General features: G+C 39.0%; 2 protein-coding genes across 2 annotated transcripts; one reads left to right on the top strand and one right to left on the bottom strand.

Moving 5' to 3' along the window:
• Positions 1 to 2,855: 2,855 nt before the first annotated feature.
• LOC140963935 (DNA polymerase-like) lies at positions 2,856 to 4,967 on the top strand. Its single transcript, XM_073423417.1, has one exon. It carries the CDS (start codon positions 2,856 to 2,858, stop codon positions 4,965 to 4,967), a length of 2,112 nt encoding a protein of 703 aa, XP_073279518.1.
• A 13,221-nt stretch (positions 4,968 to 18,188) lies between these two features.
• On the bottom strand, positions 18,189 to 18,929 carry LOC140963934 (uncharacterized). The gene has a single exon (XM_073423415.1). The coding sequence runs from the start codon at positions 18,927 to 18,929 to the stop codon at positions 18,189 to 18,191; it is 741 nt and encodes a 246-aa protein (XP_073279516.1).
• Between the last annotated feature and the right edge of the window lie 200 nt (positions 18,930 to 19,129).

Genomic DNA, 19,129 nt, shown 5'->3' with positions numbered 1-19,129 from the left:
TGGGTACCACATCACACAAGATCTCATCCACATACTTCCCAATAGCAAAAGGCACTAGCACTTGTTTTGTAACTTTCCCCTCCGCACAATCATTCAACCATTGAAGCCTATATGGTTGAGGATGCTTTAATGTAGGTAAACCCAATTTTTCTACCATCTCAACACTTGCTACATTAGTACAACTCCCCCCATCTATGATGAGATTGCAAACCTTTTTATTTACAAAACACCTAGTATGGAACAAGTTCTCTAGTTGGTTAGTCTCCTCCTCCTTGACTTGGGCACTCATGATTCACCTAGTCATTAGCGCTTCACCTGGTACCGCCTCATAACCCTCGTCAGGATCCTCTAATGCAGGCATCTCATCATCATCATCATCATCATCCTCACTATGAGATTCATACTCACCATAGACATTTAAAATCATTATCCTTTTATTAGGACATTCACTAGAAATATGACCTAACCCTTGACACCTAAAACATTTAACATCTCTAGATCGATTAGAAGGAGTTTCAGATTTACCTTGCACTCCTTGTTTAGGCGCCTCTTGTTTGGTCTCAACCTTGGGTTTGATCACCACCTTATTTTCATCACGTTTTGCCATATTTGGTCGCCAAGAAGATGATGAACCCCCGGTTTGATTGGTGCGGCCAACTCCACGTCTCTTGAGTTGTTGCTCCACTTTTATGGCCATTTGCACCATTTCGTCTATAACCAAGTAGTGCCGAAGCTCCACTTGATCTTGAATCTCCCTGTTCAAACCAAGAAGAAAACGAGCCATCGTCANTCTTCATCTCATCATAAGTTTCAATGGGTCTCTCATTATACCTCCTCCTAGTGGTCACTAATTGATCCCACCAAATGAGAGCATAGTCTAGAAATTCCACCACCGCCAACCTAACCTTCTTTTGTTCGGAGTAGTGGTGACATTCAAACACAAACTCTACCATCTTTTCCCATTCTAAGTATGCCTCCGGGTCCGATTTCCCATGGAACGAAGGAATCTTCATCTTAATACTACCCATATTACCATCCTCCCTATTCCTGTCATTGTATCTACCCCGTGTGGCTTCTCTCCCTCCTCTACCAAATCCTCTACCTCTTCCATTCCTACCCCAATTTTCATTTTGGCTCTCCTTATCTCCTCCCAAATCATAACCTTCCTCTTCTTCTATCCTACCCTAATCTTTAGGCTTAGGTTTATCTCCACTAGTACTAACTTCAAGCCTATCCAACCGCTCATGTAATGGCTCCAACTCTACCTTCATCATCCTACTAAAATGTCCAAACAACGCCTCCATTTGGACCTTAGACAACCTCGGGTTCGAACTATCTCCTACCTCCTTCTCCATTTAATTTCAGATTTGTACATGCAAGAAAACGTTAGTAGAAAACAAAATATGCCTCACCCAAAATTCTCACGGTCACTCCAAAGAAAATCACTCGTCTCTCCCCTCGTATATATATTTTTTTGCTCACAACAAATACTCACTAGTCACTCCAAAGAAATAACACTCACACTCAAATGTTTCCACTCGAATTTGATGTTTCTCTCGAAAGTGCATTCAAGCTTTGTATTTGAATATCAAACAATCAAGTTCAACTTGTGAACAATTGTGATCAACTCACTTAGACTGCGTAGACAAGCAATTTGAAGGTAAATAGGTTTGTTTTTCTATTGTGTGAGACACTTGTATGTGACTCACAAAAAGGAATAGAACAAAATACAAAAAATAAAAAAAAATGGTGAATTTTCGGATTTTTGGTACTCTTTTTTTTTTTTTTGAGTACTTTCTCGAAAATCCTAACAAAAAAAATCACCAAAAATTTCAGAAACTGACGAAGAACGATATACTAAAAATATAGATCTAAAAAAAGAACGAAAGGATAACAGATCTGATAATAGACGAGATAATAACGTGATAAACTTACTTGAATTCAACGAACCTAAGCTCTGATACCAAATGATATTAATCCTCATACGAATAAATAGCAAACACGATTAAAATCGAATCACGCCCTATATTTAATAACAAGCAAGGATCGATGTGTTGTCCCGATCTTTTGAATCAAGTGTGTGTGTGATTTTCACCTCTAAACTATGAAAAGTTTAGCAACAAATAATCACGGAAAATAAACAACCGAATTTATAACGAACCTTTAAAGAACAAGCCCTTGACAATCAGCACAAGAACGATCGACAAACGCCACAAAGTTAAAACTTTGATAAGTTTGATTTTGATTACAAAGCAAAGCTTTGGAAAAGTTTGAGAGAAAAACTCAAAGTTTGATAAAGTCAATAATAATAATGTGTCTTGTGTGTAAAATTTCGTCCATAATATTGTGTACAATCTAAATATTCTCAAAATCAAGTTACCAAGATCAATTAAACTGTAACTAGGAAACTAAAGATTTTCTCGCATCTGACTCGCGCTCGGGCGGTAGGATATTACCGCTCGAGCGCCAAGGGTTCTGGACTGTTCGCGCTCGGGCGGTAGAAAATGACCGTTCGGGCGCCGAATGTTCTGGAAATCAACTCTTGGGCATTACGTTTGGCGCTCGGGCGGTAGTATTTTACCGCTCGGGCGCGGAGCATTCTGGACGTTTTCTTCATTCATCACTTGAATGATGTTCTTATGACTTCCAAACTTACTCCCATGCATCACGAACCCTCTTCAGCACTCTGCACCTTGCTTGTAAGTCCTTCTTCATTGCTCATAAGCCCTTGTAGTGCCTCTTTGAATTTCTTTAGCCGTCCTCTCGTGATTGGTCCCTCCGGCAACTCTAAAGGATCCCATGCTTTCCTTGGAGCTTGACCATCCGTGTTCGCATCAGATCGCGTACTTTCATCAATGATAGAAGGTGGGTTTAGTAAGATCAAACCTATAAGAGCAAAAGAGATCAAAAATCGTCAGTGTAGTTATCCAAGCCATATCACTGAACTCAAAGCATGTAGGACAGAGCTGAAACCCTTCATTGTAGCCGATACCGAGACACTACTGATCGATAACGTTCATAAGCCTTATGCAGCAGGTCTGATGCTCTTTCGTCCCGGTGAAAAGTTCAATGATATTATGATAGAACCCTACTTCGGTGAAGACTACTCAATAATCTTGGATTCCTTTGAAGAAAAGAGTTCTAAGGTACTTTATGACTTTGTATGTCGGATATCAACGATAGTTAGACAAGAAGAATCATGTTTCACTATCTACTTCCACAACTTTTCTAGATTCGATGGAATTCTATTGCTTAAGCACCTAGCATGTCATCACAAGAACTACAAGCTAAAACCACTAATGAGGAACCATAGGCTTTACGAGTTATCAGTCTATTCTAATAAGAAGTTGTTATTCCGTTTCAGAGACTCCTTGAATCTACTCCCTGGCAAACTGGAATCCCTAGCTAAGAATTTATGCCCAGGTCTAGGCCAAAAAGGCTCTATCCCATATGATGAGATTACACAGTCAAATCTTGAAATGAAAAAAAGAAGCTTGTTAGACTATATGAAGCAGGACATTCTTCTCCTTGGGGGTGTAATGCAAAAAGCTCAAGAGATCTATTGGAAGGTGTACAAGGTTGACATAGAAAGTAAGATAACCCTTCCATCACTGGCACTAAGCATCTTTCGTATGAAATACTACGATTCTTCTAATTGGCCAATACACATCCCTAACAAGAATGAAGACAGCTTTATAAGGCATACTGACTATGGCGGTCATACTGATACATACAAGCCATATGGTACTGACCTATACTTCTACGATGTGAACTCTCTCTACCCCTTTGTATTGAAGGAATATCCAATGCCTGGAGGTAAGCCAGTCTGGCATTGTAATCTAGAAGGCATGGACTTAGATAGTCTGTTTGGCTTTATTGATGCATATGTGGTATGTCCGAATACTATAAAGAAACCCTTTCTACCCTATCGAGACAAGAATCAGACTCTCATCTTTCCAACCAGGGAATTTGTTGGAGTATATTATAGCGAGGAGTTAAAGTATGCAAGAGACTTAGGCTACACAGTGCTTCCAATCTCAGGCTACCTCTTTGAGAAGATGGAAAGCCCATTCAAGGACTTTGTTAGCTCACTCTACGAGAGCAGAAAAGAAGCAAAGAAAGAAGGTAATGAAGCTATGTCCTATGTGTACAAGATCCTTATGAATTCGCTATACGGAAGATTTTGCATTAACCCAAAAAGCACGATAACTGAGGTCTGCGATTCAAATCGATACAAACATTTGATCAGGAATAGTGAGTTGATATTCGGTGATTTGCTTAGCGAGAACAACTACATCGTTGCCTACCATAGCAATACCGAGACTGGTCCAGGGTTTTGGAATCCACAAAAGAACTCTGATGTCCAGCTTGCTGCTGCTATCACTGCCTCAGCTAGGATATATATGTACCCTTATATCTCAAGAGAAGACAGCTACTACACGGACACAGACTCAGTAGTTCTTGGTAGTCCTCTACCAGAAGAAGAAATCTCTTCAACTATATTAGGAAAGTTTAAGTTCGACGATAGAGTGCTTAAAGGATACTTTTTAGCTCCTAAAGCATATTTCTACACCGCATTTGATAGCACCAATGTACTCAAGTACAAGGGACCAGCTAAAAACAAGGTCCATCCTGAATGGTTTGAGTTACAGTATGCAGACCCATCTCGTACAGAACTGGTACCGGTGAAAGCCAACTTCTTGATTGATTGGCACACTCTTAACATCATCAAGAAAGACACTATTGTCAAGCTTGGGATTAAGCTTGGAACTAAGAGGATACCAGTATATCATGGAGATGCTTGGGTTGATACTGATCCAATTGATATCAAAGACTTATCTTTCCTAGATCACTTTGGAAAAGAGATTATCAAATCACTAAGGAATTATGTAATACAACTACAGATTGAAAATACAACTCTCAATGAAAAATTCTCTATTATTGAAAGAGGGATTGCCGAGAGATAAAAAGAGATAAAATACCCTTTTGATGCTAAGAAGATTACTGATAATAGGATGAAAACTCAATCCACTAGTGATATAGTGACATGTATTACTGAAGACAGAACGCTAGTAGATAAAGAAGATAAATCTACATCAACAGAGGTGAATAAAGACTATCTTATCTTGACTGACGAGAAGATACCACCAACTAGCAGGAAATGGACTATGTTTCCTGATATTTATGATAAATAATCACGGGAATGGCAAAAAGTATGTTTTCAAGGGTAGTGCGGTCTTTACTATTGGGATAACTTGAATATGAATCTTCTTCTCATCCTAGGATAGTCACAAGTAGAGGTCTTACAGGGAAGGGAGTTAGCAAGCTGGTAAGGGGACAAAGGCAGAGAAGGGGATATGGGACTTTGACGGGTTTGAAGGAATAAGCTAACTATTACAATAAGATATCTCGCTATTCTCCAATCAACCGCTGGAAGAATCTAAGTTTACATCGTCCTCAACCCATCACTTTTGAAGAGCTTGCTTCCAAAGCCACAGAGATTTATAACTATCTTAGTCATATCGCCCGACGATCTAAGTTCGTTGATAAAGTGACTGATAAAGAAGGATAGAACTCCGGAGACGACACAGACAAAACAAGCCTGTGTGGTGGAACCTAGAACTTCAGGTGCTACCTCAGATGGGAACATGAGACCAAAAAAAAAAAACTTCTAGCCAAGCCCTTTTAAAGTAAAGTAAGCTCAAGCCGAATCTTCTCAAAGAATAAATGGTCCTCCAAAGTCTCTAAAGGAGAAAGGCGAGGTTTTCTTTCCTGACGAAGAAGTAAATGACTTATTCAAAGGATTGATAGTGAAACGACCTCGATTTTTTTTTTTTAATATCTAAACCATAAGTTCTAAATTTCTAAATAAAATAATTTAACATAATCATGAATCCTAATAAATTAAGAATTTAAAACTCAAGTGAAAAAAAAAAATCCTAAATCATCACCTAACCAAAACATCCTAAATTGACCTTTGAAAAGATTACTAACAATAAAAATAAAGCATAAGAATTCTCTAATAAAAATCATTAACATAAATCTTTAAATCTTAAATCTATTAAACTCGTGCGGAAACATAAAGGTCCTCAGGTGTGTACTGCTGCACTCTATCGACTCAATCGTCACCGCCTCCAAAAAACATCAAATCCTGCATCATACTAACCTAGTGAGTCTAATGACTCAGCACGTTCTAAACATAGATAACAAATAATACATATACAAGCACATGCATTTAAAAATCATATTTTTATTTAAAATAGCTTTTGAAAACAAATAAACCATTTTAAAATCCTTTAAAAATCATTTAAGCATAATTAAATCATAAATAGAAAAATCATTTTAAAATAACTTCCGGCATAAATAAATCATTTTAAAAATAACTTTAATCCTCATCGTAAATCATATATCATAAATCATATCATTTGTCACAGTCAATTCACATCCCTCAAAATATTCTTCATTTTCTTTTAAAATCATAAAATAACATAGCTTTCCAAAAATATCATTTTAAACAGTATAAATTGCACAGCTTTACCATAAATCATAAAAATACATATTATCATCAAAATCATCATTTTAAATATTAAAATATCATTTAACATGCGTTATGATCCTTCGGGACGCTGCCAAGCGTTTCCGTATTCTTTTAAGTGTAAAAAGATCGTTTTGCCCCTGAACGTACACATTCTCGAATTTGTCTTTTTCGCACTTTTAATGACATGGGCTTATTCTAAATAATTATTTAAGTTTACACGAATTTTCTCATATTTTTATTTTGCTTAAATCAATGACTTTTAAATTAATCTTTAAATAAGACAAATTAACGCGTTTTAATCTCGATTTAAACCAAACCTTAATATAAAATTCCCAAATTAAAAACTTAGACTTTTAATAATTATTTAAGCTTAAACTTAATTTTTCATAATTTTATAAAGCTTAAACTAGGCTTTTCAATTAATTCGTTAATTAACGCTTCGTGCGACGATTAAATCCCGGAAATTTCCAAAACTCATTATTTTGATCCCAAATTTTAAAAATAACATTTTTAGTATTTATTCTCCCCTTCCCAGTCATGAGCCACCCCCGTGGAGCCCTGGATTCAATTTTCGTTCTTTACTTTTTGAAATTGACACATAATCGACCACACCGAGCCATCTCCCAAAATACTCGAGCCACGCCCGAGCCGCCTCGAGCCAAACCCGAGCCAACCCAACTAGGCACCCTCTTGACCAAGCCCAAGCCCCTGAACCTAGCCTTGGATCGCTCAAACTAACCTGGAACCGAAGCAAAAATCTGTGCGTGACCCTCTTCCCTAGCCCAAGACTCCTAGCTATCAAGGACTCATCCAGCCCTCTAACCACTGAACCACCATGACCCTAACCGACCCTAGACCACGCGCAGACTCGACCCAGACCATCCCAGCCCCTGTACCCCAAGCGTGAAGCCTCTGAACTCAGAAGACACAAGCTGCGCGTCTTGTGCTTCTTCACGGTTCCAGCTTCTTCCCTCGAGCCAGCTGCGACCCATCCGCACCAGCCCCTAGCCCGACCCCTAACCATCATCCTTAGACCCTATAGGACCTACCTAACTCGCCCAAGCCCCAGCAGCAAGCCCCTGAATCGCGCTGCAACCCTGCACCGGACAAGAGCTGCGCACGCCACTACTTTAGCGTGTGGATTCCTTCTTGTGTGGGGCTTCCTACTCGAGCCACCACCGAGCCCAAGTCATCCTGACCCTCACTGGACCTACCTAAGCCTTCACCCAGACCACCTATCCCAGCCCCTACCAAGCTGCAGCCCCTTGTACAGGAACCGAACGTGAGTAGTGCTTGGGGAAAGTCCTAACTTTCGTGGACTCCTCCCCAGCCTGAACCATGAGTCCTAGCCATGCTAGGACTCTTCCTAGGACCTAGCCACGACCCTTAGCACCCAACCCACAGCCCTGGTCGAGCCCCAATATGTTAGAGTAGGTGCCCGTCGAGCCAAGTGTTGGCCGAGTGTTCACAATGAAACTCTATGTATAAGCAATCTTTATTTTAATAATATTTGAAATTATTGTTTTGGCACATCTTTATCTGTATACCCATGCTAGTTNTGACGCAAACGTGGTTGATCAAGCACCAAAGAAAGCATTGGAGTCGTTGGAGTTGCCCGAAGGACCTATAACGAGGGGACGTAGCAAGAAGTTTAAAGAATCACTTCAAGGATTTATGAAGAACTACCAAGGAGGATCTACAAATTGGGTGACTAAATTAGAGGAGCTTGAGGAACAGGGGCACAATGATGGTAGTGTTTGGAATGTCATTCAAGTGATAAATGATCATGAGAACAGCAGCACACGCGCACCAGCACCTAATTCCGCGCGACCGCGCGCACAGCACTTAAGATGCGTACGGACGGCCAGTATGCGACGCGCCATCGCGCGACTTCCGGCGAGACCGCGCGAGCGCCATCGCGCGACCGCGCGCCGGGTGTCGACAAAGGCCGTAACTCGCGCGCCATTGCGCGAGATCATGCGCAGCCGCGCGCCCTGCCGTGTAGAATTTGTTCAAAACTTTCTTTATGACTTTTTACACTACTTTTTATGGGTTTTGTTGATTATTTAAGCATGGGAATGAATAAAAACTAGGCATAATTCTGATGTATGAAAATTATTGAGATTTCTCTCAAATTTGCAAGGCATTTTGCTTTGGTTCTTCACAAAATCAAACTTATCAAAGATTGCATCTTTGTGGCGTTTGTCAATTGTTTTTCGCGCGAATTGTCAAAACAAGTTCTTTGAAGGTTCGTTTGAAATTCAATTGTTATTATCGTTGATATTTGTTGCTAAGATTTAATCTCTTGAGGTGAATATCACAAATCGTTACTTGTTTCAAAAGATCGGGACAACATAATCGATCCTTGTTTGTTATTGAGTTGAGGGTGCGATTTCGATAATCGTGTTTGCTACTCATACGTACGAGGATTCGTATCATTTGGTATCAGAGCTTTGGTTCATTGATTCAAGTAAGTTATCGTTGTTATTTTCAGATCTGTCTAAAAATAAAAAAAATAAATAAATAAATTTCGTTTTGTTATCAGATCTGTGCTATCCTTTCGTTTCTGTTTTCAGATCTGTATTATCCTTTGTTCTATTATCAGATCTGTGTTATCTTTCGTTTCTATTGTCATATCAATCAAAAACAAAAACAAAAAATTCGTTCTGCATCAGTTTTGTGTTATCCTTTGTTCTATTCTAAGATCTGCGTTATTTCTATCATCCTTTGTTATTTGTTAATCGGGAATTCTCAAAAAAAAATTGTTCTGTGTTATTTTATCGTTCTTGTTTTTGTACAATCCAAGTGAGACAGTTGCGATTGTCCACGAATTGAATCTTGGTAGTTTGATATACAAATACAAAGCTTGAGCACACCTTTGAGAGAACTATCAAATTCGAGTGAAAAATATTTGAGTGCGAGCGTTATTTCTTTGGAGTGATCGTGAGAATTTGGGTGAGGAATATTTTTATTTCTACTAACATTTTTCTTGCAGGTACAAAATCTGAAAAGTAAAATGGAGAGGGAGGTAGGAGATAGTTCGAACCAGGGGTTGTCTAAGGTTCAAATGGAGGCGTTATTTGGGCATTTTAGTAGGATGATGAGGACCGAGTTGGATCCTTTATATGAGAGGTTGGATAGGCTTGAGGTTAGCACTAGTGAAAATAAATCTAAGCCTAAAGGTTTGGGTACAGTTGAAGAAGAAGAGGATGAATATGATTTGGATGTAGAAGAGGAAAGTCAAAACGAGAACTGGGGTAGGAGAGGACGAGGTAGAGGAGGATTTGGTAGGGGAAGAAGAGAAGCCGTACGTGGTAGGTACGATGATGGGAATAAGGAAGATGGTAATATAGGAAGCATTAAAATGAAAATTCCGTCGTTCCATGGTAAGTCAGACCCTGAAGCTTATTTAGAATGGGAAAAGCGAGTTGAATTTGTTTTTGATTGTCACCATTATTCTGAACTCAAAAAGGTTAGGTTGGCCGTCGTTGAATTTGTTGATTATGCACTTATTTGGTGGGATCAATTAGTGACCACTAAAAGAAGATGCAATGAGCGACCTATAGAAACTTGGGCTGAAATGAAGAGCGTAATGAGGAAGAGGTTTGTACCAAATCACTACTATAGAGAAATGTTTAAGAAGTTACAAACCTTGAGACAGGGTGTGAAGAGTGTTGAGGACTACTATAAAGAGTTGGAAGTAGTCATGATAAGAGCAAACATAGAGGAGGATAGTGAGGCTACTATGGCTCGTTTTATGTGTGGTTTGAACAGGGAAATTCAAGACCAAGTGGAGCTTAGACATTACTTGGATCTAGATGAAATGGTGCAGATGGCAATAAAAGTGGAGCAACAACTCAAGAGGAGAGGAGTTGGCCGTACCACACAAGCTGGGAATACATCAACACCTTGGCGTTCCAACGTTGTTAAACGAGAAGAAAGTAAGGTAGTGATCAAGCCCAAAGTTGACATTAAACAGGAGGCGCCTAAGCAGGGATTGCAAGGTAAACCTGAAACTCCTATTAATCGTTCTAGAGATATTAAATGTTTTAGGTGTCAAGGAGTTGGACATATAGCTAGCCAATGTCCCAATAAAAGGGTGATGGTGTTGAATAATTTTGGGGAGTATGAATCTCATAGTGAGGGAGATGATGGAGAGGATGAAGATGAGATGCCTGCGTTAGAGGATCCTGATGAAGGATATGAGGCAGTTGTGGGTGAAGCGTTAGTGACTAGGCGTATAATGAGTACCCAAGTCAAGGAAGAAGAAACTAACCAAAGGGAAAACTTATTCCATACTAGGTGTTTTGTCAATAGCAAGGTTTGCAATCTTATTATAGATGGAGGAAGTTGTACCAATGTTGCTAGTCTTGAGATGGTAGAAAAATTGAGCTTGCCTACTTTGAAACATCCTCAACCATATAAGTTACAGTGGTTGAATGACTGTGCTGAAGTGAAAGTGAACAAACAAGTTTTGGTTGCGTTTTCGATTGGAAAGTATATTGATGAGGTGTTGTGTGATGTGGTGCCAATGCATGCTTGTCATATTTTGTTAGGGAGACCATGACAATATGATAGGCAAGTGACACATGATGGGTTTAGAAATAGATATTCTTTTGTACTAAAGAAAGAACCCATTGTTTTACTTCCCTTGTCCCCAAAACAAATAATGGAGGACCAACGAGAAAAGAAAAAAAGAAATGAGGCCGAAAGAAAGAGTGAAAAGAAAAGTGAGGTGGCCTTAAACAAACAAGAAAAAGATATGGTCAAAAAAATAAGTGATAAAAAAAATGATGAGATGACCATAGAGATAAAAAAAGAGGGAAAAGAAAATGAGAGGAAAGAGGTCAATAAGAAAACATATATGGCCCAAAAGAGTGAAATGAAACAATTGTTGCACACACATGATACACTTGTGTTGATTTTTTACAAAGAGATTCTCTTTAACACAAGTGATATAGCCGGAAATCTTCCGAGCATTGTTGTTTCCCTTTTGCAGGAGTTTGATGATATATTTCCGGAGGAACTACCTCAAGGAATACCACGATTGAGGGGGATTGAGCACCAAATTGATTTTGTGCCCGGAAGTGCATTGCCAAATCGTCCAGCTTATAGAAGCAATCCGGAGGAAACTAAGGAGCTTCAACGGCAGGTAAGTGAATTGTTAGATAGGGGTTTTGTGCGTGAGTCCATGTCTCCTTGTGCTGTGCCTGTTTTATTAGTTCCTAAGAAAGATGGCTCATGGCGTATGTGTGTGGATTGTAGGGCAATCAATAACATTACCATCAAGTATAGGCATCCCATACCTAGACTAGATGATATGTTAGATGAGTTGCATGGTGCATGTATTTTTAGTAAGATTGATTTGAAAAGTGGTTATCACCAAATTAGAATGAGGGAAGGTGACGAGTGGAAAACAGCATTTAAAACCAAGTACGGGTTATATGAGTGGATGGTAATGCCTTTTGGTTTAACTAACGCTCCTAGTACCTTTATGAGGTTAATGAATCATGTTTTACGTACATACATAGGAAAATTTGTTGTTGTCTATTTTGATGATATCCTAGTGTATAGCAAAAATTTGGATGATCACGTTAAACACTTGAGACTTGTACTGATAACACTTAGAGATGAACATTTATATGCTAATCTTAAGAAATGTGATTTTTGTACACGCAAACTTGTATTTCTTGGATTCGTTGTAAGTTCACAGGGGATACAAGTGGATGAAGACAAGGTAAGTGCTATTCGAGATTGGCCAACGCCTGCTAATGTTAGTCAAGTTCGAAGCTTTCATGGTCTTGCAAGCTTCTATAGGAGGTTTGTAAAAGATTTTAGCACACTGGCGGCACCGATGACAGCAGTGATTAAAAAGAACGTTCCATTTCATTGGGGCGAGGAGCAAGAGAAGTCTTTTAATATTATTAAACAAAAATTAATTAATGCGCCTTTACTTGTTTTACCTGATTTTTCTAATACTTTTGAAATTGAATGTGATGCTTCAGGTGTAGGTATTGGAGGTGTTTTGATGCAAGGAGGACGACCAGTGGCGTATTTTAGTGAGAAACTCAATGGAGCAGCACTGAACTATCCAACGTATGACAAGGAGTTGTACGCGCTTGTGAGGACTTTGGAAATGTGGCAACACTACTTGAGGCCTAAGGAGTTTGTGATCCATACGGATCATGAGTCTCTAAAGTACCTTAGGGGACAACAGAAATTGAACAAGCGGCATGCCAAGTGGGTGGCATTCATAGGAACATTTCCCTACATAATCAAGTACAAACAAGGTAAGGATAATGTAGTGGCCGACGCACTATCACGGAGGTACGTACTAATTTCTACCTTGGATTCAAAAATCTTGGGATTTGAACATGTGAAAGAATTGTATGCCATGGATGAGGATTTTAAGGAAGTATTTGAAACATGTATGCATGGTCCACATGATAAATTTTATTTGCATAATGGGTTTTTATTTAGAGAAGATAGATTGTGCATTCCTAAGTCATCAATTCGTGAATTACTTGTGAGGGAGGCACATGGTGGTGGTTTGATGGGGCACTTTGGTGTGGCTAAAACTTTGAGTTGTTTGCATGAGCATTTTTTTTGGCCACATATGAAACGTGATGGTGAGCTTGTTTGTGAAAAGTGCATTACTTGTAGACAAGCTAAGTCTAGAACACAACCACATGGATTGTATACACCACTTCCTGTTCCTAGTGAACCTTGGACTGATATTTCTATGGATTTTGTTTTAGGTTTTCCGAGAACTAAGAAGGGGAAAGATTCAATATTTGTTGTTGTTGATAGATTCTCTAAGATGGCACATTTTATTGCTTGTCATAAAACCGATGATGCATCAAACATTGCGGATTTGTTTTTCAAGGAAGTCGTTAGGTTGCATGGTATGCCTAGGACTATTGTATCTGATCGTGATGCTAAATTCTTGAGTTACTTTTGGAAAACTTTGTGGGCTAAACTTGGCACGAAACTGATGTTTTCTACTACATGTCATCCTCAAACGGATGGACAAACTGAAGTTGTTAACCGAACTTTAGGAACACTTTTACGTGCTATTATTAAGAAGAACTTAAAGAATTGGGAGGATTGTTTGCCATTTGTTGAGTTTGCTTATAATCGTTGTGTGCATTCTACTACAAATTATTCGCCATTTGAAATTGTATATGGGTTTAATCCTTTGACTCCGTTGGATTTGATTTCTTTACCTGTGAGTGAAAGGTTGAATATGGATGGCAAGAAAAAAGCTGAATTTGTTAGGAGCTTGCATGAGAAGGTCAAGGATAACATCGAAAAGAAGAATTTACAATACACGAAGCAAGCCAACAAGGGGAGGAAAAAGATGGTTTTTGAAAAGGGAGATTGGGTGTGGTTGCACTTAAGGAAGGAAAGATTTCCAGAGAAGCGACGTTCAAAGCTCTTACCTAGGGGTGATGGACCATTTCAAGTGATTGAAAGGATCAATGACAATGCATATAAACTTGATCTGCCAGGTGAGTATAATGTCAGTTCTACTTTTAATGTTAGTGATCTTTCGTTGTTTGATGTAGGAGATGATCAAGATTTGAGGACAAATCCTTTTCAAGAAGGGGAGGATGACGCAAACGTGGTTGATCAAGCACCAAAGAAAGCATTGGAGTCGTTGGAGTTGCCCGAAGGACCTATAACGAGGGGACGTAGCAAGAAGTTTAAAGAATCACTTCAAGTATTTATGAAGAACTACCAAGGAGGATCTACAAATTGGGTGACTAAATTAGAGGAGCTTGAGGAACAGGGGCACAATGATGGAAGTGTTTGGAATGTCATTCAAGTGATAAATGATCATGAGAACAGCAGCACACGCGCACCAGCACCTAATTCCGCGCGACCGCGCGCACAGCACTGAAGATGCGTACGGACGGCCAGTATGCGACGCGCCATCGCGCGACTTCCGGCGCGACCGCGCGCCGGGTGTTGACAAAGGCCGTAACTCGCGCGCCATTGCGCGAGATCGTGCGCAGCCGCGCGCCCTGCCGTGTAGAATTTGTTCACAACTTTCTTTATGACTTTTTACACTACTTTTTATGGGTTTTGTTGATTATTTAAGCATGGGAATGAATAAAAACGAGGCATAATTCTGATGTATGAAAATTATTGAGATTTCTCTCAAATTTGCAAGGCATTTTGCTTTGGTTCTTCACAAAATCAAACACATCAAAGATTGCATCTTTGTGGCGTTTGTCGATTGTTTTTCGCGCGGATTGTCAAAACAAGTTCTTTGAAGGTTCGTTTGAAATTCAATTGTTATTATCGTTGATATTTGTTGCTAATATTTAATCTCTTGAGGTGAATATCACAAATCGTTACTTGTTTCAAAAGATCGGGACAACATAATCGATCCTTGTTTCTTATTGAGTTGAGGGTGCGATTTCGATAATCGTGTTTGCTACTCATTCGTACGAGGATTCGTATCAGGGACATTGTGATGTCGAGCATGCAGATAGGTGCTCCTGGTAGAGTGCACTGAACAACCCTCCATTAAAGGACTTTCCAAGTGGTTCTCACTTATCGAGTGGAAAAGTCCTAGTTTATGGTTGTACACCATTAGTCCTTATGACCCGGGACAACATTGAGACTCTATGTGCTAGAATTACACTTTGACTTGTTTACCGACTCTCATGGGGTCATCAGGTGGCAAGGTTGGGTTTTCTGTCGAAATATATAGGAGTCGATGCATTGTAGTCGGGGATTCACCGCTTACCTACGGGTATGGATATCCTATGTGTTTTTCATGTATATGTAGTTTGAAATCTCTAATCAGAGTATGGTGGTAATTATGAAAGGGGTTTCATAGATTACGCATCGATGCAACTACGACATGACACATAGAATCGATTCATTGACAACTCTCGATATACCAATGGTTGTCGAATCGGTCGGGATATATGAGTTAAAGGGACCGTACTGTACGCTAACCATAATTGAATGGTTCTTGCAGGCACTATCATTTGATACCTAGGGAATCATGTAAGCGATGCTGCTAGGCGTTTAACATGATTGGTTGGGTACTATCAGACTTGAGTTCTGACGTTCTTATTATCAAGGAGTTGATAAATAAGAATGGAGCAATTGGGGTATGCTCATATAAGGACATGTTTAGTCCGAATCACATGGAGATGTGAACCCACGGCTAGTTGTATCAATGAACCATTGAGGGCCACACAAGTACTAGCTTTCTAGATCCCGTTGAGAAGTAAAATAGTTCAATGTGTTGAACGGCTTATAAAGGAGTTTATAAGCGTAAGGAAAATTAGAAGTATGACTTCTATAAAGGAGAAAATAGTTCAATGTGTTGAACGGCTTATAAATGAGTTTATAGGCGTAAGGAAAAATAGAAGTATGACTTCTATGAGAGAAATGTAATTTTAATTTATGAATGTGTTCTTAAATTAAAATTTGGCCAAATAAATAATGTATTTGAAAATTGTGATTTTCATAAACATTATTATGGACTAAATTAAATTAATTCAAGTGTTGAATTAATTAAACACTAGTGGACCTAGTAGAGTCCAAATAATTAAATTAATTCAAGTGTTGAATTAATTAAATCATATTGAGTCTTGTAGAGCTCAATTTAAATAATTATTTAACTAGTGGGACTTGAGTAAATTCAAGTAATGTTTAATTAGTCTCAAATATGTTTGAGATAATTAAAAATAAGTCCATGGATTTTTAATTGTTAAAAATCAAATAAAACTTGCATGCATGGGAGGTGAAAGGTTGGGAGACTACTTTTTGAGTTCTCAAGGCTTGGCATGCAACTTTTTTACTTTAACTTTTCCCACAACCAAAAAAATGTCTCTCCTTCTCTCCTAGCATGAATAGTGGCCGAAAATACTATTCATTCTCTCCATTTTTTTTGTTCTTCAATGGTTGGAGAAAACACTCACTTCTCAAAGAAAAATCCTCATATTTTTCTAGTGCAAAATATGAGGGGATCTACCTAGTTGGTGGTGTGCTTAATAGTTGAGCAAGGAGGGCTCAAAGGAAGCTTGAAGATAGTTTCTACCATTGAAGAGCTAAGGTGTTTACACCTTAGTTGGAGCCATACATCATTCCTTTGAGATTGATAGGTATATCTCTCAAACACCCTATGTATGACATGTGTTTGTTTTGTATTTGCTACGCAAATGTGAGGTGGCCGAAAATTTCCATGCTGAAATTTAAAATTTTAACTTCCGTTGCGCTTCCGATCACCGTAACCGATCCTCTTTCACAATACCCCATGCAAAAGAACCGACTCAAGAAGACAACACACACAAGCCAACCCACTTACGTTTCCCCCTTTTCTTTTCTTTTTTTTTGAATCTTTCTCATGGTTCAGCTTGATTCCTTTCAATATTTATCATGTTTTGTCCATAATTTATCAAATTTTATCATGTTTTGGCAGCGTGTCCGTCGGATTCAACCACGTTTTCAAAATAAGCGTGAAATCGTTAAAACTTTGAAAAATACGTATCGTACCGTAAAATAATCGAACCCATGTAATTTTTCATGCATAATCAAATAAAACACACATAATATGATTTGTATGATGTTTTAAAAGAGTTTAGGAACGTGCTTTTACGTTTATAACGCTCGATTATTCGATCATTGGCGAGGGTGCGACGTTGGACGATCGGACGACGATAAACACAAGCTTTTCTTTTCCTCCAATTTTTTCAAAAATTGTGGTGTGTGCTTGAGGGTGAAATCGGCTGATGGAGGCTGAATTATTAGGTTTAGAAGACCTAAAACACTAATTTAAAATTAAATTAACATGTTAAATGTGCTTTGGTTTGGGCTTGCAACTTAAGGGTAATTCGGCCTACTTAAATTAATTAAATTGGGCCCAATAACACTAAATTAATTAAATAATAAGAGTTCATAAAATTAGTTTCCATAAAATAATATTTTTGATCTTTTAAAACTCTTTGTTTGCCTAAAACCGGCTTCCCGGGAAAAATCAAGTTCAAATCGTAAAATAATTTGAACTCCAACATTTTTAGGAAAATTAAATCATTTTTAAATCATATTAGGAAGCCTCGCTATTATTTAATGAAAAATAAATATTTTTGTCTTGGTCGTCCCCGGTCTCCTTCCCCTGCCTATTATCGAATATTCGGGTAAAATCCTTAATTTCATGAAATCATGTCATATTATCATTTAATCATGCAATCACATTTAATCATCTAATAAAATATCATGCAAGCATTTAAAAATAATTAAATAAAACAATTAAGCAATTAAAATAATTTTGCATGCATGTGGTTTACGTAGGTTGGTTTTTCGGACGTTACAATTCTCCTCCCCTTAAATTAAATTTCGTCCTCGAAATTTCCTTGGCTTGATGATTGTAAAGCTTAGATTTCTTTATCCACCTCCAACTTAACCTCTAACTTAAATCTTACTCCTCAATTCGGTCCTCAAAATCTTGGAAATCATAATACTAACCCAAAAATTTCCCAAAGTTTACTCCTAAATCCGTCTCAAGTAGTGCATGCACCCTATCCTTCTAAGTTCTTCGACATCCCAAACAATTCCCCTAACCCAATTTAACATTTCATGCAAGAAAAGCATCGGAAAAATGTTAAACAGCTAGGTTACCTCGAAATCAGTGTAGTGCCGGCTCTGTCTCATCCTCTGCAGCTTGCATCACATAGACTCTTCCAGTAGTGGGTTGCTTGAACGTTGGACAATCCTTAGCCTTGTGTCCCAAATCTCCGCATTTGAAGCACTTGTAAGTGCCCCACAAGCACTTACCGGAATGTGGACGATTGCACTCTTTGCACAGTGGTTTGTCATCAGCCTTTGGAACATTTCCTCTTGGTGGTTGCCCTTGTGGTTTTGGTGGTTCTGGTTGCTTTGGTGATCCCGTGTGAGGCTTCTTATTGCTCTGATTGGCTTGCTGAGCACGATTCCTCTTTCGCTGCATCTCCCAATCAATATCTTTGAGTGACTGCTCGGCTCTGAAGGCTCTGGACACGGCAGTAGTATAATCAGTAGGATCGCCAAGCATCACATCACGTCGGATAGTTGGCCTCAAACCATTTAGAAAGTGTCGTAATTTCTCCGCCGCATCATTGGCAATTAAGGGCACAAAGTGACATCCCCTATCAAACTTCTGCACAAATTCGGCAACCGACCAATCTCCCTGGCGGAGACTCATAAAATCCCTCTTAAGCCTAGAACGAACATCGTATGTGAAGTACTTGTCATAGAATACCCTCTTGAACTCCTCCCAAGTCAAAGTCGCCATGTTCACTCCTCGCTCCGCTCCATCCCACCATAAGGAAGCGTCGCCCTTCAACAGATAACTGGTACAGCGAACTCGGTCAGCGTCCGCCATGTCCATCTAGCGAAAAATCACCTCTAAAGATCGAATCCATCCCTCAGCAACGAATGGATCAGTAGTGCCATGAAACTCGTCGGAGTGCATCCTCCTAAATCTCTCATAAACTGCCTCTGGTCTAACCCTTGCTCCATCTCCTACATGTTGCTCAAAGAAACGGGCCATACCGGCTAGTACACGGGCACTAGCATCCTGAACAGGTG

The sequence above is a fragment of the Primulina huaijiensis genome, chromosome 18 (assembly GCF_012295235.1).
Source record: "Primulina huaijiensis isolate GDHJ02 chromosome 18, ASM1229523v2, whole genome shotgun sequence".
Taxonomy (NCBI): domain Eukaryota; kingdom Viridiplantae; phylum Streptophyta; class Magnoliopsida; order Lamiales; family Gesneriaceae; genus Primulina; species Primulina huaijiensis.
This window is presented reverse-complemented; position numbering and strand designations above follow the sequence as displayed.

Excerpts from the sequence above, each read along its gene's own strand:
- LOC140963934 (XM_073423415.1), bottom strand. The coding sequence starts at position 18,929 with ATGGACATGGCGGACGCTGACCGAGTTCGCTGTACCAGTTATCTGTTG.
- LOC140963935 (XM_073423417.1), top strand. The coding sequence starts at position 2,856 with ATGATAGAAGGTGGGTTTAGTAAGATCAAACCTATAAGAGCAAAAGAG.